The 23,113-nt window shown below is 40.4% G+C and overlaps 1 protein-coding gene across 1 annotated transcript in view; it reads left to right on the top strand.

The window, feature by feature from the left end:
- DOT1L (DOT1 like histone lysine methyltransferase) overlaps positions 1-23,113 on the top strand; it is a 742,223-nt gene that overhangs the window by 550,599 nt on the left and 168,511 nt on the right. The window contains exon 17 of the mRNA XM_053700101.1: positions 9,806-9,929. Coding sequence (XP_053556076.1) covers positions 9,806-9,929 — 124 coding nt within the window. The remainder of the gene's footprint in view (positions 1-9,805; positions 9,930-23,113) is intronic.

The raw sequence follows: 23,113 nt of genomic DNA, 5'->3' as shown, positions 1-23,113 counted from the left end.
GTGCATGGAGGTTTTAGGTCTCATGACTGCAGAATCGGACGCGATCCCCTTTGCTCGTTTTCACATGAGACCTCTTCAGCTTTGTATGCTGAGCCAATGATGCAGGGATTATACAAAGATATCACAATTAATATCCTTAAATCCCAATATTCGACTATCTCTGACTTGGTGGTTAGATCACCATCGTTTAGTTCAGGGGGCCTCTTTTGTTCGTCCAACCTGGACTGTGATTACTACAGATGCAAGTCTTTCAGGTTGGGGAGCTGTCTGTGGATCTCTGACAGCACAGGGGGTTTGGAAATCTCAAGAGGCGAGATTACCAATCAATATTTTGGAACTCCGTGCAATTCTCAGAGCTCTTCAGTTTTGGCCTCTTCTGAAGAGAGAACCGTTTATTTGTTTTCAGACAGACAATGTCACAACCGTGGCGCATGTCAATCATCAAGGTGGGACTCAGTCCTCAAGCTATGAAAGAAGTATCTCGGATACTTGCATGGGCGGAATCCAGCTCCTGTCTAATCTCTGCGGTCCATATCCCAGGTATAGACAATTGGGAAGCGGATTATCTCAGTCGCCAGACTTTACATCTGGGAGAATGGTCTCTTCACCCAGATGTTTCTTCAGATTGTTCAGATGTGGGGGCTTCCAGAAATAGATCTGATGGCTTCTCATCTAAACAGGAAACTTCCCAGGTATCGGTCCAGGGATCCTCAGGTGGAAGCAGTGGATGCGTTGTCACTTCCTTGGAATTATCAACCTGCTTATATCTTTCCGCCTCTAGTTCTTCTTAAAAGAGTGATTTCCAAAATCATAATGGAGCGTTCATTTGTACTGCTGGTGGCTCCAGCATGGCCACACAGGTTTTGGTATTCGGATCTTGTTCGGATGTCCAGTTGCCAACCTTGGCCACTTCCGTTAAGGCCAGACCTTCTATTTCAAGGCCCATTTTTCCATCAGGATCTCAAATCATTAAATTTGAAGGTATGGCGATTGAACGCCTAGTGCTTAGTCATAGAGGTTTCTCTGACTCAGTGATTAATACTATGTTGCAGGCTCGCAAATCTGTGTCTAGAAAGATTTATTACCGAGTTTGGAAGACTTACATTTCATAGTGTTCTTCTCATAAATTCTCTTGGCATTCTTTTAGAATTCCTCGAATTTTACAGTTTCTTCAGGATGTTTTGGATAAGGGTTTGTCTGCAAGTTCCTTGAAAGGACAAATCTCTGCTCTTTCTGTTCTGTTTCACAGAAAAATTGCTATTCTTCCTGATATTCATTGTTTTCTACGGGCTTTGGTTCGTATCAAGCCTGTCATTAAGCCAATTTCTCCTCCTTGGAATCTTAATATTTGGTTTTGAGGGCTTTACAGGCTCCTCCGTTTGAGCCTATGCATTCTCTGGACATTAAATTACTTTCTTGGAAAGTATTGTTCCTTTTGGCCATCTCTTCTGCTAGAAGAGTTTCTGAATTATCTGCTCTTTCTTGTGAGTCTCCTTTTCTGATTTTTCATCAGGATAAGGCGGTTTTGCGGACTTCATTTACATTTTTACCTAAAGTTGTGAATTCCAACAGCATTAGTAGAGAAATTGTTGTCCCTTCATTGTGTCCTAATCCTAAGAATTCTTTGGAAAGATCTTTACATTCTTTGGATGTGGTAAGGGATTTGAAATATTATGTTGAAGCTACTAAATATTTCAGAAAGACTTTTAGTCTATTATCTTTTCTGGTTCTAGGAAAGGTCAGAAGGCTTCTGCCTTTCTTTGGCGTCTTGGTTAAAGCTTTTGATTCATCATGCTTATTTGGAGTCGGGTAAATCCCCGCCTCAGAGGATTACGGCTCATTCTACTAGGTCAGTTTCTTCTTCCTGGGCTTTTAAGAATGAAGCTTCTGTTGATCAGATTTGCAAAGCAGCAACTTGGTCTTCTTTGCATACTTTTATTAAATTCTACCATTTTGATGTTTTCTCTTCTTCAGAAGCAGTTTTTGGTAGAAAAGTTATTCAGGCAGCTGTTTCAGTTTGATTCTTCTGCTTATAATTTCAGTTTTTTTCATTATTTAGATTAAAACTTTTGATTTGGGTTGTGGATTCTTTTTTCAGCGGAATTGGCTGTCTTAATTTTTATCCCTCCCTCTCTAGTGACTCTTGCGTGGAGTTCCACATCTTGGGTATTTGCTATCCCATAGGTTACTAGCTCATGGACTCTTGCCAATTACATGAAAGAAAACATAATTTATGTAAGAACTTACCTGATAAATTCATTTCTTTCATATTGGCAAGAGTCCATGCGGCCCACCCTTTTTGTGGTGGTTATGATTTTTTTGTATAAAGCACAATTATTCCAATTCCTTGTTGATGCTTTCGCTCCTTTCTTATCACCCCACTTCTTGGCTATTCGTTAAACTGAATTGTAGGTGTGGTGGGGGGTGTATTTATAGGCATTTTGAGGTTTGGGAAACTTTGCCCCTCCTGGTAGGAATGTATATCCCATACGTCACTAGCTCATGGACTCTTGCCAATATGAAAGAAATTAATTTATCAGGTAAGTTCTTACATAAATTGTTTTTCGTCCCTTTCGTGCGGACAAGGCACAGCGCCAGCAGCCCGCCGCAAAAGCAGACCAGTCCAAGGGAACTTGCAAACAGTCTCATTCTTGGAACAAGTCTAAGCAGAGCAAGAAGCCCGCCAAGACCAAATCATCATGAAAGGGTGGCCCTCGACCGGTCTCCGGGCCAAGTAGGGGGCAAATTATCTCTCTTCTCAGAAGCCTGGTTGCAGGACATTGTTGCCCAGGGCTACAGGATAGGGTTCAGATCCCATCTGGCCAGGGGCAGATTTCTCCTATCAAACCTGTCTTCAAGACTGGAAAAGAGAGAAGCCTTTCTAGAATGTTTGAGAGATCTCTCCTCTCTAGGTGTTGTCGTACCAGTACCCCAAGCAGAAAGGGGTCTAGGGTACTATTCAAATCTTTTTGTGGTTCCAAAAGAGGAGGGCACATTTCGCCCGATTCTGGAGCTAAAGTGTTTAAACAAGTTTCTGAGTGTTCTATCGTTCAAAATGGAAACGATCAGATCTATTCTGCCTCTAGTTCAAGAGGGACAGTTCATGACAACAATAGACTTGAAGGACGCTTACCTTCATGTGCCAATCCACAGGGAACACTTCAAGTTCCTGAGATTTGCGTTTCTGGACCAACACTTCCAGTTTGTGGCACTTCCCTTTGGTCTGGCGACAGGCCTGAGAGTCTTCACAAAGGTTCTGGGGGCGATACTTGCAGTGGCCAGAGGCATTGTTGGGGTGCCCTATCTGGACGACATCCTAGTCCAGGCGCCGTTGTTCAGTCTCACAGAGGATCATTTGATTGCTCTTCTTCTTTTGCTCCAGTCTCACGGTTAGAAGATCAACTCGGCAAAGGGTTCCCTGGTTCTCAACAGGGTGGAGTTCCTGGGTACGATAATAGACTCTATGTCCATGAAAATATTTCTCACAGACCGACGCAGGAAGATTGCGTCGTCTTGTCTTGCCCTTCAGTCCTCCTCAAGCCTCTTGGTGGCTCAGTGTATAGAGGTGATCGGACTCATGGTTTCCATCATTGACGTCATTCCATTTGCCAGGTTCCATTTCAAACCTCTTCAGTTGTGCATGTTGACAGTGGAACGGCGATCATTCAGATCTGTCACAGGTAGTGATGCACCGAAATGGAAATTCTGGACCGAATCCAAAAATTCGGGATGCACTTGGCCGAAAACCGAAACTGATACCGAAAATTTATTTTTTCAAATTATTTTCAATTTTTCTTTTTTTTGCATAATTAGAGCCAATAAAAAAAGCCCACACTTTTATTGAAAGTAACACACTAAAATTGGACCAAAATATCTTAAAACAATAATATGCTACACAATAATTTTGCCAAGAAAAAAAAAAGAAAAAACAGGCAAAAAATAATGCCATTTCCGGCCAAAATGTTTCTGCGACCAAAATTTTGGTGCATCCCTACTTAAAACAATTATACATATCAATATACTGTATTATTTTTCATTTAGTTCTATGTAACAGAATCATGTTTAACATTTTTTATTTTTACAACTATCCAAATAAAGTATAGTCCTAGAAAACTCATTATATGAAGAACAGTAAGTCAAGTAATAAACTTAAACAGCAGCTCTAGGCTAGCATCAAATTTGAAACATGCTACACAATAATTTTACCGAAAAAAACCCGAAACCCGAAATAGCCAAAAATTCAATTTTCGGCCGAAACTTTCTGCGGCCGAAATTTTGGTGCATACCTAGTCACAGCAGATTTCCATGGATGCTCGGACTCGGATCTCCCTCTCTTGGTGTATCCGTCCAGAGCAACTGTCCATGGGGACATTCTCCTTGAGACCGTCCTGGGAGATTATGACCACGGACGCGAGTCTGGCAGGATGGGGAGCTGACTAAACAGAAGTCACCGTGATAGATACTATCACTAGGCTTCTATAGGAGGCGCTTAACTCTTGCAAGAAATGTACATAAAAATACCAAGATATATGTACTGGTATATGAATGTGAAGGGATGTCAACTAGCAATGGGACAAATATCAATGTATTACACCAAATATACCCACACAGTATGTTAAATTTCAAGTAAATAATGCTGTGTTTAAGTATTAAGAATAATACAGATCTATAGTCTGGGCAAACCAGATCTGGAAAGTCCAGCGAGTTTCTTCAAATGTCCATCAATACTTGAACAGGCTGCTCTCTGTCTTCACCCAACGGGATGATGTAATTCTATGATGTAAAACAAAAGCAGAAACAGAGGCGCCACATGTGTAGATCAGTATAACCAAAAAATCCAATAAAGGAGCAGAATAAGGGTACTCACAAACAAGGCGGCACTCTCTTGTGCCAGTAGGGGCGGGCTGGTTTTCAACGACAAACCAGCTGGCTGTATGTTGATCTCCCCCGGATGAACTGGAAATCTTTGTCTCCTGGATCCCAGCTCAATACTCCTAATGGAAATGACAAACTTCGGCCAAAACTGCAGTGGAAGGAGGAGGAAGAGCTATAATGCCCTTAAGTTACTGCCAACACCAGACTTATGTAAAAGTATAAAATCAGTATTTTATTATACAAAATAAAAATACCAAACGGTATAACAAATTACAGCTGGGTGATGACAATCTATCTCCCCATAGAACCATACAATATAGCGACGCGTTTCTCGGGGAACCCCCGTTTCCTCAGGCTTGTATATTCATTGTGTACATGAGTGCCCTTTATATAGGGCTCAGTAACCTAATGTTCAAATAAACCCTCCCCTTCCTTTGCACAGATTAACCTATCACGTCCTTCCTTTCCCAACACTCCCCATTGTTGTGGTAGTGTACTGTTCAATTAGTTAAATTTATATGTTACATCAATATTGTCAAGTATAAAACATTGTTTACCAATGTATCTATAAAGAATATATGGCAGTGAGTAGTTGGATCGAAGATTGACAGTTTCGATCGTTCCCTGTGAATGTTATTATAGGGGTAAACAAGATAACATATGTTGCGTACCTGGCCAATAAATTGTGACCATGTTGGGGGCCTGTCCTTATATGCCATTTTCATTGGTTACACCCTATAAAGCGTGCTGTAGATAATGTTATCATGACGTAGCGTCATGTGGTCGGAAATGTAGCAAATAGCTATTGCCGTGATTAAGACGTCAAAGGAGACGACGCATGATCACATGATCACTACGGCCCGTGCATATATGTATCTATATCCATTAGGGTAGCTAAGGGCGAACTGGTTACACCCATATATACCTCTAACACCAATAGAACAGCGTAAATAGTGATTAGTATCTTACCATTGGTTATTTATATATTTATGTGTATAATATAATCGATATGGTGGAACATAAAATAAGTGAATAGATATCTCTAATTGTGAGATTACACATCATGAACTCATGGCGATATAACATCAGGTCCACATGTCGAAGAAAAAAATATATATAAAGTGTTTTATCTTGTGATTTCGGCGATCAAATAAGTCTCTAAATTTCCGTGTTTGTTGATGTAGACAAGGAAAAAGACTTTAAGTATAAACTATAAAACTAAAATATACGCCAATGGAACAAAAATGTGATTTTACAATCTAAAATCTGTAAGTTGCCATTTAATGCAATAAATATAAATATGGTGTCATAGTGTATGTGAGGTGAATGACTAGTGAATAACAATAAGGGACTAATATCCTAATATATATATAGATGATGATAATGATAATGGGTTGCATTAATGATGGAAAAAATACTTTAGTGACATTGTCGCCCAATAAAAAGAAGTGTAGAAGGTGTGTAAATGGGCTAACAATAATTGTGAAATATGTGGTGAGTAAGTGTGATTGAAACTGATGTAATGAGGTAAGGTTAAATACTAACAATGTGAAAAAAGAGGGATACAAAAAATACAGTGAAATGAATATAATAATCAAAATTCCTAATTTATATGTGATACATCTGACCTTAACGATGAATAAAAAATTCCCTAGATGTGTAGTCTAAAATATAATACTTATGGATGCAAAGCCTACAACAATGGGGTGGGGAAAGTCCAGCGAACAAAAAAAACACATATAACCATACATATATTAAAAGTAACAGTGTCCCGTATGTATATATGAACATAAATATCTACACAAATACTGCAGAGTCTATGACCTCATTAAGGCCAGTGGGAAATAAACTATTGAATTTGAAAATCCAATAGGTTTCCCTTTGTCTCAATTTTGAAAACCTATTGTATATATTACTAGGAGGAATTCTTTCCAAAGGTGTTATTTTGAATGAACATTTACCAGGAATATAGCTGTTACAAATATGTCTGGAAATACTATGTTTTAGTGATTTGGATTTAATATTCCTCAAGTGTTCGCTCCATCTGGTCCTGACCTTTCTGCAGGTCCTACCTATATACTGGATCCCACATTGGCAGGACAATGCGTATATTATGTAATTAGAGTCACAGGACAATCGTTTTTTTATAGGGAAAGACTCCTTTGTATTGTTGGATAATATGTCACTGTGACTGTTTGTTATATATTTGCACATGTGACATCGTTTCTTTCCACTTCTAAAGGCCCCTGTTTTATTGAAGGTGTGGTTATTATGAGTCTGATCTCCCAGTCTGGTAATATTAACAGATTTCCTTTTGGGGAGCTGTTTGGGGTGCCAGGATGGCACAAGGAAAATGGTCCCGGGAGGAGTCTTTCCTTCTGATAAATATTTAGGGACTCCGAGCAATATTCAATGCTCTGAAGGCATGGCCTCTTCTGGAGTCGTTCAGCTTCATCAGATTCCAGCCCGACATTACCTTGGTGGCTTACATCAACCATCAGGGGGGTACAAGGAGCTCCCTAGCTATGAGGAAGGTGTCTTGAATCTTGGGGTGGGCAGAGTCCCACAGCTGCGCTCACTCAGCGATTCACATTCCAGGTGTGGACAACTGGGAAGCAGACTTTCTCAGCAGGCAATCCTTCCATCCGGCAGAATGGTCTCTTCACCCCGAGGTGTTTGCAGAGATTTATCTCAGGTGGGGATCGCCGGAGATAGATCTCATGGCGTCCAGACTCCATTTTAAGCTACCCCGATATGGGTCAAGAGCTAGGGATCCCCAGGCAAAGCTAATGCCTTATCTGTGCCTTGGGGGTTCAGCCTAGCTTACATTTTTCTACCACTTCTTCCTCGTGTAGTGGCTCGCATCAAACAGGAGCGAGCTTCGGCCATTCTGATTGCTCCATCGTGGCCAAGGAGGATGTGGGGATGTCATCCTCTCCACCGTGGAGGTTACCCTGTCACGGAGATCTGCTGGAACAGGGCCCCTTTCAACATCAAAATCTCGGTTCTCTGAGGCTGACTGCGTGGAGATTGAATGCCTAGTCTTGACCAAGAGAGGCTTTTTGGAAAATATGATTGATACTCTAATTCAGGCAAGGAACCCAGTAACTTGTCATATATACCATAAGGTGTGGAGGACTTGTCCTGGTGTGAGAAGCATGGATATCCTTGACATAAGGTGAAGGTATCCAGGATTCTGTCCATTCTCCAAGAAGGTTTGGAGACGGGTCTTGCCCTTAGTTCCTTAAAGAGACAGATTTTGGCATTGTCAGTCTTGTTGCTTAGGAGACTCATTGAGCTCCCTGACATCCAATCCTTTGTTTAGATACTGTCTAGAATCAGGCCTGTCTTTAGACAGTCTGCTCTCCCATGGAGCATCAACTTGGTCCTTACGGTTTTGCAGAGTGTTCCGTTTGAGCCTATGCATTCCATTGACATTAAGATTCTGTTCTGGAAGGTTCTCTTCCTGTTGGCCATTGCATCGGCATGCAGAGTATCTGAACCGGCTGCCTTGCAATGTGATCCTCCTCTGGTTTTTCATGCGGATAAGGCTGTGCTTCACACTGGTTTGGGGTTTCTTCCCAAGGTGGTGTCTAACCGTAACATCAATCAGGCAATAGTGGTTCCTTTTTTTGTGTCTGAACCCTTCTTCTAAGGTGAGGTTACTTAATAATCTGGATGTGGTTCGTGCCCTAAAGTTCTAACTTCAGGCTACGAAGGATTTCAGACCGTCTACATCTCTTTTTGTGGGGTATTCAGGGAAGTGCAAGGGGCAGAAAGCCTCTTCTACTACTTTTTACTTTTGGTTGAGAAGCTTGATTCATTGGCCTATGAGACAGTGGGAAATAAGCCTCCTCAGAGGATCACGGCTCATTCAACTAGAGCTGTGGCTTCTTCTTGGGCCTTCAAGAATGAGGCCTCTATGGAGCAAATTTGTAAGGCGGCTACCTGGTCCTCCTTACACACTTTTACACACTTTTACAAAGTTTTACAAGTTTGACGTTCTTGCTTCTGTGGAAGCTGTTTTTGGGAGAGATGTTTTGCAGGCTGTGGTGCCCTCAGATTAGGGTCTGCCTTTTCCTCCCAGTTTCATTCAGTGTCCTCTAGAGCTTGGGTATATGTTCCCAACAGTAATGAATGAAGCTGTGGACTGTCCTCCCCTTTAAAAGGAAAACAAATTATGCTTACCTGATCATTTTATTTCCATCGAGGGGAGGAGAGTCCACGGCTCCCGCCCGTATCTCCGATGGACGGACCTAAATTTTGTTTATCTTCTGGCACCATTTATACCCTGATAATTCTCCTACTGTTCCTTGTTCCCTCTGTAGAATGACTGGGGGATGAGGGAAGTGGGGGAGGTATTTAAGCCTTTGGCTGGGGTGTCTTTGCCTCCTCCTGGTGGCCAGATACTTTATTCCCAACAATAATGAATGAAGCCGTGGACTCTCCTCCCATTGATGGAAATGAAATTATCAGGTCAGCATAATTTGTTATTTGTTTACTCCAAGAAGGTGTAGTACTACATAAATCGACTGCTCTAACCTAACTTACAATAAAGGACCACCGAAAGTGCCTAATGAAGACAATGCAATAACACAATGAATTTCAAATAAGCAGCAGTTTTTGTTTTCTGACAAATGTATTTCCCCACCCATTAACTTGCCCCTTTATCATGTAACAGCCATCAGCCAATCACAGACTAGTATACTTATATCTTGTTAACTTGTGCACATGCTCAGTAGGTGCTGGTGCTGCAAAGTGTGTATATAAAGAATGTTTAACATTTTGACAATAGAGGTAAATTGGAAAGTTTATAAAAACTGTATGCTCTATCTTTAATTATGAAAGTTTAATTTTGACTTTAGTGTCCCTTTAAGAGGAAATAGATTTGATACTTCCAGTCTAGAATTTGTTATATTCTGTCTTGCAGAAATGAGGTAGTGAAAGAGAATGGCGTAATGTATTCTAGTAACAGTATCCAGCTGAATCCTCCGGAATCGAGCCCTTCATCACCAGAGATGGGCCAGACAAATGAGGATAAAGCATCTGACAAAGTAAGGCAACTTAATTTGTTATATATATATATATATATGTGTGTGTATATATATATATGTGTGTGCGCGCGCGTGTGCGCGCGTGTGTGTGTGTGCGCGCGTGTGTGTGTGCGCGCGCGTGTGTGTATGTATAAGTGTGTGTGTGTATAATTACAGAAACAAAGCTTGCCTCAGCCCTACAGTAAAGGAAAAGATTTACAGCAAATGCTGATACCCATCTTGGATTATGGGGACATAGTATATGCACCTGCTCCGCAAACTCACCTTAATAAACTAAATACATTGTATAACTCGTTCTGCCGCTTTGTGCTACAATGTAACTACAGGACCCACCATTGTGACATGCTAAAAGAACTAAACTGGCTGTCGCTGGAATCCAGACGCACCCTCCATCTTTCCTGCCTTGTCTTTAAGAGCCTTTCTGGGAAGCTCCCACCCTACCTGAGCAGAATGCTCTCCCCTGCTATTCCCACCTCTTATAACCTCCGATCCAATAAAAGCACATTATTTAGCTTGCCTCAATACAAAAAGAAAGCAGCTCGATCCTCCTTTTCTTACAGAGCGCCACAATTATGGAATTACCTCCCTCACACTTTAAAAACTTCCCCAAGCCTAAAATCCTTTAAGAGATCCCTCTATACATATCTCAAAACAGAATGCTCCTGTCATGGTTGATTAAATATTTCGTACCTGCTCTATGTTAAATGATTGCATATATTGTGTATTATTATTGTTTTTGTATTTTATTGTACCCTATTGTATCAATGCAATGTTTTGTGATCCCAGGACATACTTGAAAACGAGAGAAATCTCAATGTATCCTTCCTGGTAAAATATTTTATAAATAAATAAAATAAATAAGTGTGTGTGTGTGTGTGTGTGTGTATAAGTGTGTGTGTGTGTGTATAAGTGTGTGTGTGTGTGTGTATAAGTGTGTGTGTGTGTGTGTATAAGTGTATGTGTGTGTGTATAAGTGTGTGTGTGTGTGTGTGTGTGTGTGTGTGTGTATAAGTGTGTGTGTATGTATATATGTGTGTGTATGTATGTGTGAGTGTATATAAGAGTGTATGTGTGTGTATATAAGAGTGTATGTGTGTGTATATAAGAGTGTATGTGTGTGTATATAAGAGTGTATGTGTGTGTATATAAGAGTGTATGTGTGTGTATATAAGAGTGTATGTGTGTGTATATAAGAGTGTGTGTGTGTGTGTATATAAGTGTGTGTGTGTGTGTATATAAGAGTGTATGTGTGTGTATATAAGAGTGTATGTGTGTGTATATAAGAGTGTATGTGTGTGTATATAAGTGTGTGTGTGTGTGTATATAAGTGTGTGTGTGTGTATATAAGTGTGTGTGTGTGTGTGTGTATATAAGTGTGTGTATATAAGTGTGTGTATATAAGTGGAAGTGTGTGTGTGTTTATAAGTGTGTGTGTGTGTATAAGTAAGTGTGTGTGTGTGTGTGTGTGTATAAGTGTGTGTGTGTGTGTATATAAGTGTGTGTGTGTGTGTATATAAGTGTGTGTGTGTGTGTATATAAGTGTGTGTGTGTGTGTATATAAGTGTGTGTATATAAGTGTGTGTATATAAGTGTGTGTATATAAGTGTGTGTATATAAGTGTGTGTGTGTGTGTTTAAGTGTGTGTGTGTTTATAAGTGTGTGTGTGTGTATAAGTAAGTGTGTGTGTGTGTGTGTATAAGTGTGTGTGTGTGTGTATATAAGTGTGTGTGTGTGTGTATATAAGTGTGTGTGTGTGTGTATATAAGTGTGTGTGTGTGTGTATATAAGTGTGTGTGTGTGTGTATATAAGTGTGTGTGTGTGTGTATATAAGTGTGTGTGTGTGTGTATATAAGTGTGTGTGTATATAGGGAGAGATATATGCAGTTCTATAGAGCCATTTCCATGAGCTAGGCCCATCTCCTATGGTTGTCTCGCCGCCTTTATATATTACTCATGGCGGTGTAACAGAGTTTGCACCACAGTTTAGAGCTGAGTTACGAGTATTTACTGAGTCTATTGCGCCTCTACCTCCTGCAAGTAAGTGCAAGCTCAAACATATTCCTTAGTTCCTTCTCTAAAGGCAGTACTATCGTTAGCTCAGAGGTTATTAGGCAATCTCAGGAATTTGATTTTAGAAAAATATTCTTTAGACTTTGATGGAGACTTTTTATCTGACACCACTACCTCGATTCTGTCAGACAAGGAGTTTTAAGAGGTTAACTTTCAGTTTAAGATGGATCATTTAAAATCCCTGCTTAAAGAGGTTTTAGGAACCCTGGAGGTTCAAGATAAACCAGCGGAAGTCAAGCCTGCTCAGAAGCTAGACATTTTTTTCACACCCAAATCTAAAACTCCAGAGTTCTTCATTGTCCCCTCTTTGGTATCTGAGATTATATCAAAGGAGTGGGATAAGCCTGGAGTTCCTTTTTCGCCTCCTATTTTGTGCGTCTATGCACAAAGTAGATGGAGCTATATCTTCTTTAGCCAAGAGGACTGTACCGCCTTTAAGAACCCAATGAATAGAAAGTTTGAAGGCTACCCGAGAAGGGCCTTGCTACAGTAAGGCCTACTTTTTCAGCTGTAAGAGTTTGGATTTCCACTGGCGCTTATAAATTAAGCTAGGATTTATGCTACCATTATATGTGTAACTTATCTAAGTGAAATATTATAAGTGATTCTGATTTTTCTTTCAATGGGAAATTTTTCCTTCAGATAACAGGTACAGCTATGGGCACGAGGTTTGCGCCAAGCTACGCTAACTTATTCATGGGCAACTGGGAACAAGAATTTATCCAGAACCATGAGCTTGGCGCAAACCTCGTGCTATACAAACGGTACATAGATGATATCCTGATGATTTGGAGAGGGGATATTGTCCATTTAGAAAAGTTCCTTAATGATATGAATCATAACACAATAGGTCTGCAATTCACAAACAATATAAGTAGAACAAAAATAATTTTTCTGTATTTAGAAATTGAAATTATTGACAATTCAATAAACACAGACACATTTTAAGACAGTAGACGCCAACAATTTAATACATTCAGAAAGCTGTCATCTAAAAAGATGGAAAGAGAATGTTCCAAAGGGACAATGTATTCGACTACGTCGAAACTGTTCTAAAACAATAGATTATTTGGAACAAGCGGACTTTCTAGAAAGAAAATTTCTAGAGAAAGGCTATAAAAAAGAGATAGTAACAAAAGCAAAAAAAGATGTGGAAGCAACTGATAGAAATGAATATTTAAAATATAAAGACAAATCTAAAGTAAACACTCCAGAAAATACTATTATTAATGTACCACTAATCACCAATTATAATGATGACTTCAAAACCTTGAAAAAGATTGTTAACAAACATTGGCATTTGGTACAAAATGATCCAATAATAGGCAACAAAGTATCTCCATACCCCAATATTCTATACAGAAAGGCAAAAAACCTAAAAAATATTCTATCCCCTAGTGAGTTTAAAACTGAACATCAAATCACTAAACAAATCAGCCTATCAGGTAACGATATTAAAGTTTTTTTTCCCTGTTTTGGATGTAAGTCCTGCCAACATAGTTGTAAAACAAAAAATTACAAGTCCACACAAACTGGAAAAATATCGGACATAGACTGCACAATTAGATGTCAAGATAAAGGGGTAATATATATGATCCAATGCACATGTAATAAATAATACATTGGAGAAACGACTAGGACCCTCAGGGAAAGAATCCGAGAACATCTATGGACAATAGAGAAAGGCAAAAAAGAAACCTACTTATACCAACATTTTAAAGAACACCATAACAATAATTTATCAGATTTTAAATATTGGGGGATTAAAAAGATCACTCCAAATTGGAGGGGAGGTAACTTAGAAGTTAAACTCCTTAGAATGGAATCAGAAACTATATATATTACAGACCCTCCAGCCACTAGGACTAAATTCATAATTAGAGATATCTATTTTTCTTTGAAGTTCCATATTGTAAGTTTTTGTTATATTTGCTTAATGTACCCTTGATACCTTATATTTAGGAGCGATCCCCCAAAACTACAAAATGTAGGCACACTCATAATTGATATTGGTATACATAATCGCTAATTTCGCAAATAACTCTATCTGTCTAATTATTGGCAGTCCAATCCCACAAATGGATTCAGAATTAGAAAACCTCTATATCTGCAATATTTGGATGAAATTACAATTCCAAATCCTAACATATGATGGACTCACTGTCCCTCATGTACACTATTCCATCAAGTCCACCTTCAGTGATGTCACTTATGTAGGTATAACGTCATTAATTCTGAATGGTAGTATTTACAAAACAATTCATCCTTAACAATAATCTATTGCCTCAGAGATCACTTTAAAACTAGCTTAACGTTATGTGCAACACCTCACAACATAAGGTATTATATCTAATGTAACTTTTTTAAAGTCCATATTGCCTATTTTTTATAAACTCACATTATTGTGTTCCCTGTTATAATAATATCTTATGAGATAATAGTTAATTTATTATGTGTATAAGATTCCATAATGAATATCTTATTTTGTCAGAAGTTGAGTGAAAAGCATAAAGTGAACCTTATTACCACCTTTATATACAAAAAACTGCTAACCTGCAATTCCACCTTAAACCTAAGAAGGTGTGCCTCCATGGAACCTACCTTAATTACCTAACCAATAAGATCACAAGAAACACCTTTATAAGGAAGCACTCAACCTGTCTGGAGTATCTTGATAAAGCCCCCAGAGGGTGAAACGCGTAGATTTTACTCCAGACTTTTCTACAACCACGTTTAAAGAAAGTCTTACAAACTCCAAGAAGCTGCGATCCAGCCCCTCAAGTGGACTCTCTAATTTTCATGATTTAGGAGCCAAAACCACAAGGAGGACCAAGGATCTGATCAGCGAGAAAGTGGAGCACAGCTTTTCTTTCTAACAGTGGATCCCCAACACTACACATCAAAGTGCAGAAGAAAAAAGTTTTTTACAGCTGCAGTTCAAACATCTTGAAAAAGATCAATTACATATGAACACGCTAAACATCCAGCGTGCACAGTCACAGCCTATCCTAAGAGAGGTGTGACCCCCTAACCACCAATCAGGAACGGAGGCTTGTTTGTTATCTCACGTTAAGCCGCGAAGGAACAAAACTGAGAAGGAAGCTCACAGAACATCGGCACTTACACGATTCCCAACAGACATTTGTAAGGTACCTTACAGCTTGCTTTAATCCCAAGGTGGCATTTTTTGTTTATCAAGTTATATTCAGAGACCATATACTGTCAAGTCACTCGACTTACTGAAACAAGTTCATAGGGAGACGTCCCTTGTTTTATTTGCTTTTATTTGTTTTATTTGCCATATATCTTTTAGTTAATCCTAAAGTTTTATTGTTGACAGATAATTTAGTTTAATAAAATAGTTTTAACACTTCTTTATCTTTCTTTATTTTTTGGATATAGTTCTATCCATTTCTTATCACTGTAAATTGGATCTTCACTAGCTTCACTTACACTTCTTTACTCCTCATAATCTATTCACGAACACTATCCACATAATCTGTAATTACAGATTTAGTAATATTATTCTTTTCAAAACATAAAAAAAAATAAAAAAATTTATACCAGTCAACACATAGGACTTAAATCCTAAATATCCGTTGTCTGAGACACTTAGATACTTTTGTTTTTACACCTGATACAAATCAGAATCACTTATAATATTTCACTTAGATAAGTTACACATATAATGGTAGCATAAATCCTAGCTTAATTTATAAGCGCTAGTGGAAATCCAAACTCTTACAATTGTTCTCAACCTAAACTACTGAGGAGGAGTAGTTTCCCCCATCCACCAGGCATACAGGATTTTTTAGTAAGCGCCAACCCTCTATTCACTATATCACTACTTTTTCAGCTGGCTGGCTGTGGGGAAGCAGTGGCTGCATTTTGTTGTGACTCTCTATCCAAATTAGTCTCGGTAGAATCATCCTTAGAGGAGATTCAGGACCGAATTAAATTCCTGAAATCGGCAAACTTATTTGTGATGCAGATGTTCAGATCATTCGCATCAATGCAAAGAACACTGCTTTAGCAGTTCTAGACAGAATTTCCCTTTGTTTGAAGTCCTGGTCTGCAGACATGGTTTTAAGTCCAGACTGTTATTCTTGCCCTTTAACGGCAAGACTCTTTTCGGTCTAGGCATGGATTCTATTATTTCAACTAACTTGGGGGGGTAAGGAAGCTTTCTTACCTCAGGACAATAAGGCTAGGCCTAAGGGCAGGTCTGGAGGGTGTTTTCGTCCCTCTCTTCAAAACAAGAACCAAAGATCTAATTCTTCTCAAAGGGTGGAGTCCTCAAAACCTTCTTGGAAGTCAAACCGTTTCGTTCTCCAAGTCCAAACAATCCAAGAAGCCTTCAGAGTATAAATTTACATAAATGTGTGGCCCCTGATCCAGACTTGGCTCCAGTAGTGGGCAGACTAAGCCTTTTTCAAGTGATGTGAGCCCAGTCTTTTCAAGATCCATGGTTTATGGAGATTGTGTCCCAGGGTTATAGAATAGGTTTCAAGTCGCGTCCATCTCGGGGATGTTCATTCGGTCTCGCATCTCAAAAAGACCAGAAAACAAAGTTGCCTTCATTTACCGCGTAAGAGATTTGGAAGATATATGGGCGTCATCGTCCCAGTTCCTCTTATAGAGCAGGGAAAGGGTTTTTACTCACTTATTCTTTGTCCAAAAGAAGGAAGGAACTTTTCACCCAATCTTTAATTATTTTTTTCAAAGGTTTTGTTGGCCATTTTGTCTGTAATTTGTTCTCAGTGGCTGTAGCTCCAACCTGGAGGATATATTGGTACAAGCTCCATCTTTAGCGGTGGCTCATATGGAAAAACGTCTGGTTTCTTCACAGTCATGACTGGAAGTTAAATGTTGCAGTTCTCTCACTCCAAGCATTAGAGTAATCTTTTTGGGAGTGATTATAGACTCAGTGAAAATTAAGCTTTTTTTTGACACAGCAATGCAAACTAAAGCTGCAGTTGACCTACCAGCTACTGTCAACTCCTCCTTCCTCGGTAGCTCAGTGTGTGACGGTTGTGGGCCTCATGGTCGCGGCTTTGAAACGCAGTTGTTTGCCAGGTTTCATTTACAACCCTTACAACTCTGCATGTTGAGGCATTGCAACGGGGACTACACCGACCTCTCGCTGGTTATTCAGTTAGACCAATCAACAAGATAGCCTCTTTCTTGGTGGATGTTCCCAGGTCCATTGTCGAGGGGAATGGGGTTCCTATATCTATCATGGGAGATTATCACGACAGACATCAGCATGTCATGTTTGGGAAAATTTTCAAATTCAGGGTGTCTGGTCTCCACAAGAAGTGGTGCTACCCATCAATGTCATTTTAAATGCTCTTCAGTCTTGGCTGTCTCTCTGCTCAGTATCTTTCATTCGCTTCCAATCAGATAATGTCACAGCGGTGGCATACATAAACAATCAGGGAGTCGCTTGCAGTCACCTTGCTATGCAGGAGATCACTCGCATTTTGATTTAGTCAGAACGAATGCGATTTTTGATTTCTGCCATTCATATCCTGGGAGTGGACGACTGTGAAGCGAACTATCTGAGCCGCCAGACTTTCCATCCTGGTGAATTGTCTGTCAGGAGATATTCAATCTATTAATGGACTGCTGGGGATGCCCAGAGATGGATCTGATGTTGTCCAGATTCAAACACAAACTTCCTCGCTATGGTTTCAGGGCTTTTCTGTCATTCTGATAGCACCTGCATGGACTTGTTGGACTTGGTATTTCGATCTGATCAGTATGTCCAGTGCTCTGCCTTGGCGTCTTCCTCTGCATCAGTATCTGCTTGTTCAAAGTCCATTCTACTATCAAAATCTTCAGTCTCTCAACTGCTTGGAGATTGAACACTTATATTTATCTCAGAGAAGTTGTTCTGAGTCTGTAATTTATACTTTGGTTCAGGCTCATAAACCTGTTACTAGACTGATCTATCACAAGGTTTGGAAGGTATATATCTCCTGGTGTTCTAAACACCGCTTCTCTTGGCATTCTGTTAGGATTCCACAGATTTTACAATTCCCTCAGGAGAATTTAGACTAGGGTCTGTTTGCTAGTTCCCTCAACTTTAAAATTTCTGCCCTTTCGGTCCTGTTACATAGGAAGTTAACTTGTTTACTGGATATTTAATCATATTTAATCATTATTGCTAGGATTAGTTTGGTTAAGCCCATTGCTCCTCCCTGGAATCGGTTTAGTTCTCAGAGTCTTACAATCTCCTTTATTTGAACCAATGCATTTTTTGGATATTAAGATTTTGTCTTGGGAGGTCTTATTTCTACTTACGGTCTCTTCAGCAAGAAGAGTCTCTGAATTGGCTTCTCTTTCTTTTGATCTTCAATATTTGACTTTCTTTTACAAGATACGATGAGTCCACGGATTTCATCCTTGTGGGATATCGCCTCCTGGTCAGCATGAGGAGGCAAAGAGCTCCACAGCAGAGCTGCATAAATAGCTCCTCCCTTCCCTCCCAACCCAGTCATTCTCTTTGCCTACGTTAGTGATAGGAAGAGGTAAAGTGAGGTGTTAGTTTGGATTCTTCAATCAAGAGTTTTTTTATTTTTAAATTGTGCCAAAGTGTGCTATTTTACTATAGGGCAGCCTCTGGAGTGATAGCCTTTTAGGCTATGGGAACTAGTGGAGTTTTAGCTTCACTGCGCCTCCCATACTTGTGCTGCTCTTCTGTGTATGGTCTTAGAGAATGTTAACTAAGACCCTTCAGACTTCACAGGACCTCAGGAGGAAGAGTGGACCTCTTGACACTGTGAGATTATCATGCTGTTCCTCAGCATGGAGGTAAGTGTAGTCTTTTATTTCTGGGGCTCTGCAGCATATCTCAGAACCGACTGTGTTCTGCCTTTGATATTGGGGGCTATGGGCCTAAGGGCTTCCCTTGGACGGTATGTAGGTTCTCATTAGCTAGAGAAGAATGAGAACCAACATACTGCTTATTATCCAGACACTCTGGCATGTTAGAATTTAGCCTAGAAGTGCTGGGACATTTATGTGGGTATGTACCTGAACTGTAACGGGCTTTGCTCTATTAAATTTATTATATCATAGAGATGGCTGACGCTGGGGGTAGTGCTGGAGTTGTGGAAGTGTTTTACTGAACTCCGGTACATGGTGGTACTGTACTTATTTCTTTTGCATGATCTACCGAGGCCACGGATTCATCCTAACTTGTGGGATATTGTCCTTCCTGACAGGAAGTAGCAAAGAGAGCACCACAGCAGAACTGTCTATATAGCTCCCCCCTTAACTCCACCCCCCAGTCATTCTCTTTGCTGACTCTAAGCAGGAAGAGTAAAGAGAAGAGGTGTTAAACTGTTAGTTTTATTTTATCTTCAATCAAGAGTTTGTTATTTTTAAATGGTATCGGTGTTGTACTATTTACTCTCAAGCAGGACATAGATGAAGATTTCTGCCTGGAGGATGATGATCTTAGCATTTGTAACTAAGGTCCACTGCTGTTCCCACAGAAGCTGAGGAGTACAGGAAAACTTCAGTGTGAGGAACAGTTTCTTGCTACACAGCAATGAGGTATGTTCAGTCATATTTTCTGTGTTAACTCAGAAAGGCTGACAGTGTCCTCATGAGGCGAAGGGTAAGCAGTAATCGTAGTGTTATCAGAGGTTTTTACTAGCTTGCATAAAGGGTTAATTTTTTGTGGGCACTCAGTTTATGTGAATTTGGGACAAACGTTTGTGTCTGGGAGTAACGTTTTCTGTTTTATGGGACATTTGCTTGAGGGTTCTTTGGGGTTGTTTATAACCCACATGGCTTTCAGGCAGGCTTTGTTAGTTTTGTGTAGGCCCCAGCAAAATCGAGTGAGGTGGACGGGGCCTACATTTACAAGCAGCATGCAACTTCTCCTGAGAGTCTTCTGAGGGACTAATTGAAGCTTTAAACCCCATATTATCGCTTCCTAAGGGCAGATAGGGCCACAGCAGAGCTGTTGCAAGGTGCTTTAGGGGGTTTTAACCGGTTTTAGACATATTTCAATCTGGTTTTTTCATTTGGGGGTTTATTGCTTATTAACTTGTGGTGCAATCCTTCTAAAGCTTAGTGGGTACACTGTTAAAATTTCTGGAAAATTGAAGCAATTTTAACATGTTTTGCAGTTTGTGTATGCCTTTTTTTCTCTTAAAGGCGCAGTACCGTTTTTGCAAATTGTGTTTTTTTCATTAAATAAAGTGTTTTCCAAGCTTGCTTGCTTTATTACTAGTCTGTTAAACATGTCTGACACTGAGGAAACTCATTGTTCAATTTGTTTAGAAGCCATTGTGGAACCCCCTCTTAGAATGTGTCCCACTTGTACTGATATGTCTATAAATTGCAAACAGCATATTTTGACTTATAAAAGTTTGGCATTAGATGATTCTCAGACAGAAGGAAATCAGGTTTTGCCATCTAGTTCTCCCCAAGTGTCACAACCAGTAACGTCCGCACAAGCGACGCCAAGTACTTCTAGTGCGTCTAATTCTTTCTCCTTGCAAGATATGGCTTCAGTTATGAATACTACCCTCACAGAGGTTTTATCTGTTGCCTGGGTTGCAAGGGAAGCGCAGTAGCTCTGGGTTAAGAACAAATGCTGAGCCCTCTGACGCTTTAGTAGCCGTATCCGATATTCCCTCACAATGTTCTGAAGTAGGGATGAGGGATTTGCTGTCTGAGGGAGAGATTTCTGATTCAGGAAAGATGTTCTCTCAGACAGATTCAGATATGACTGCATTTAAATTTAAGCTAGAGCACCTCCGCTTATTGCTCAGGGAGGTTTTAGCTACTCTGGATGATTGTGACCCTATTGTAGTTCCAGAGAAATAGTGTAAAATGGACAAATATTTAGAGGTTCCTGTTACACTGCTGTGTTTCCGGTCCCTAAGAGGATTTCGGACATTGTTACTAAGGAGTGGGATAAACCAGGTATTCCGTTCTCTTCCCCTCCTGTTTTTAAGAAAATGTTTCCCATTTCTGACACCATAAAGGACTCATGGCAGATGGTCCCTAAGGTGGAGGGAGCTATTTCTACCCTGGCTATGCGTACAACTATACCTATTGAAGACATTTGTGCTTTCATTGATCCTATGGATAAAAAATTAGAGGGTCTCCTAAAAAAAAATTTTTGTTCATCAAGGTTTTCTTCTTCAACCTATAGCATGCATTGTTCCTGTAACCACTGCAGCTGCCTTTTGGTTTGAGGCTCTAGAAGAGGCTCTTTGGAGACCCCACTAGATGATATTTTGGACAGAATTAAGGCTCTTAAGTTGGCTAATTCTTTTATTACAGACACCGCTTTTCATCTTGCTAAATTAGCGGCTAAGAATTCAGGTTTTGCCATTTTAGCATGTAGAGCATTATGGCTTAAGTCCTGGTCAGCTGATGTGTCATCTAAATCTAAGCTTTTGTCCATCCCTTTCAAAGGTAAGACCCTATTCGGGCCTGCATTGAAAGAGATAATTTCAGACATTACTGGAGGGAAGGGTCATACCCTCCCTCAGGATAAGTCAAATAAGACAAGGACCAAACAAAATAATTTTCGTTCCTTTCGAAACGTTAAAGGCGGTCCCTCTACTTCCTCATCCGCCTCCAAGCAGGAGGGGAACTTTGATCAATCCAAGTCAGTCTGGAGACCTAACCAGACCTGGAATAAAGGTAAACAGGCCAAGAAGCCCACTGCTGCTACCAAAACAGCATGAAGGGGCAGCCCCCGATCCGGGACCGGATCTAGTCGGGGGCAGACTCTCTCTCTCTTTGCTCAGGCCTGGGCAAGAGACGTTCAGGATTCCTGGGCAGTAGAAATTGTAACCCAGGGATACCTTCTAGATTTCAAGGATTCCCCTACAAGGGGGAGGTTCCATCTTTCTCAATTGTCTGTAAACCCGACAAAAAGAGAGGCGTTCTTACGCTGTGTAGAAGACCTTTTTACCATGGGAGTGATCTGCCCAGTTCCAAAAGTAGAACAGGGGCAGTGGTTCTACTCCAATCTGTTTATAGTTCCCATAAAGGAGGGAACCTTCAGACCAATTCTGGATCTCATTATCCTAAACCAATTCCTAAGAGTTCCATCTTTCAAGATGGAGACCATTTGGACTATCTTACCATTGATCCAGGAGGGTCAATATATGACAACTGTGGACTTAAAGGATGCGTGTCTGCACATTCCTATCCACAAAGATCATCACCAGTTCCTCAGGTTCGCCTTTCTGGACAAGAATTATCAGTTTGTGATAATTCCTTTCGGGTTGGCCACGGCGCCGCAAATCTTCACGAAGGTGCTAGGGTCCCTTCTGGCGGTTCTAAGGCCACGGGGCATAGCAGTGGCGCCTTATCTAGACGACATTCTAATTCAAGCGTCGTCCTTCCAACTAGCCAAGTCTCACATGGACTTAGTGTTGGCCTTTCTAAGGTCTCACAGGTGGAAAGTGAATGTAAAAAAGAGTTCTCTTTCCCCCCCTCACAAGAGTTTCATTTCTAGGGACTCTGATAGACTCGGTGGACATGAAAATATTTCTGACGGAGGTCAGGAAATCAAAGATTTTGTCCACCTGCCAAGCTCTTTATTCCATTCCTCGGCCGTCAGTGGCTCAGTGTATGGAGGTAATCGGACTAATGGTAGCGGCAATGGACATAGTTCCGTTTGCTCGCTTGCATCTCAGACCAGTGCAACTATGCATGCTCAATCAGTCGAATGGGGATTATGTGGATTTATCTCCTCAGATAAATCTGGATCAAGAGACCAGAGACTCTCTTCTTTGGTGGTTGTCACAGGATCATCTGTCCCAGGGAATGTGTTTCCGCAGGCTAGAATGGGTTATAGTGACGACAGACGCCAGTCTTCTGGGCTGGGGTGCAGTCTGGAATTCCCTGAAAGCTCAGGGTTTGTGGACTCGGGAGGAGGCTCTCCTACCGATAAATATTCTGGAATTAAGAGCGATATTCAATGCTCTCCAGGCATGGCCTCAGCTGGCTTCGGCCAGATTCATCAGGTTTCAGTTGGACAACATCACGACTGTGGCTTATATCAATCATCAGGGCGTAACAAAGAGTTCCTAAGCGATGATAGAGATCTCAAGGATAATCCAATGGGCAG

This window comes from Bombina bombina, chromosome 2 (assembly GCF_027579735.1).
Source record: "Bombina bombina isolate aBomBom1 chromosome 2, aBomBom1.pri, whole genome shotgun sequence".
Lineage (NCBI taxonomy): Eukaryota > Metazoa > Chordata > Amphibia > Anura > Bombinatoridae > Bombina > Bombina bombina.
The sequence above is the reverse complement of the archived record's forward strand: the minus strand, read 5'-3'. Positions and strand labels throughout refer to the sequence as shown.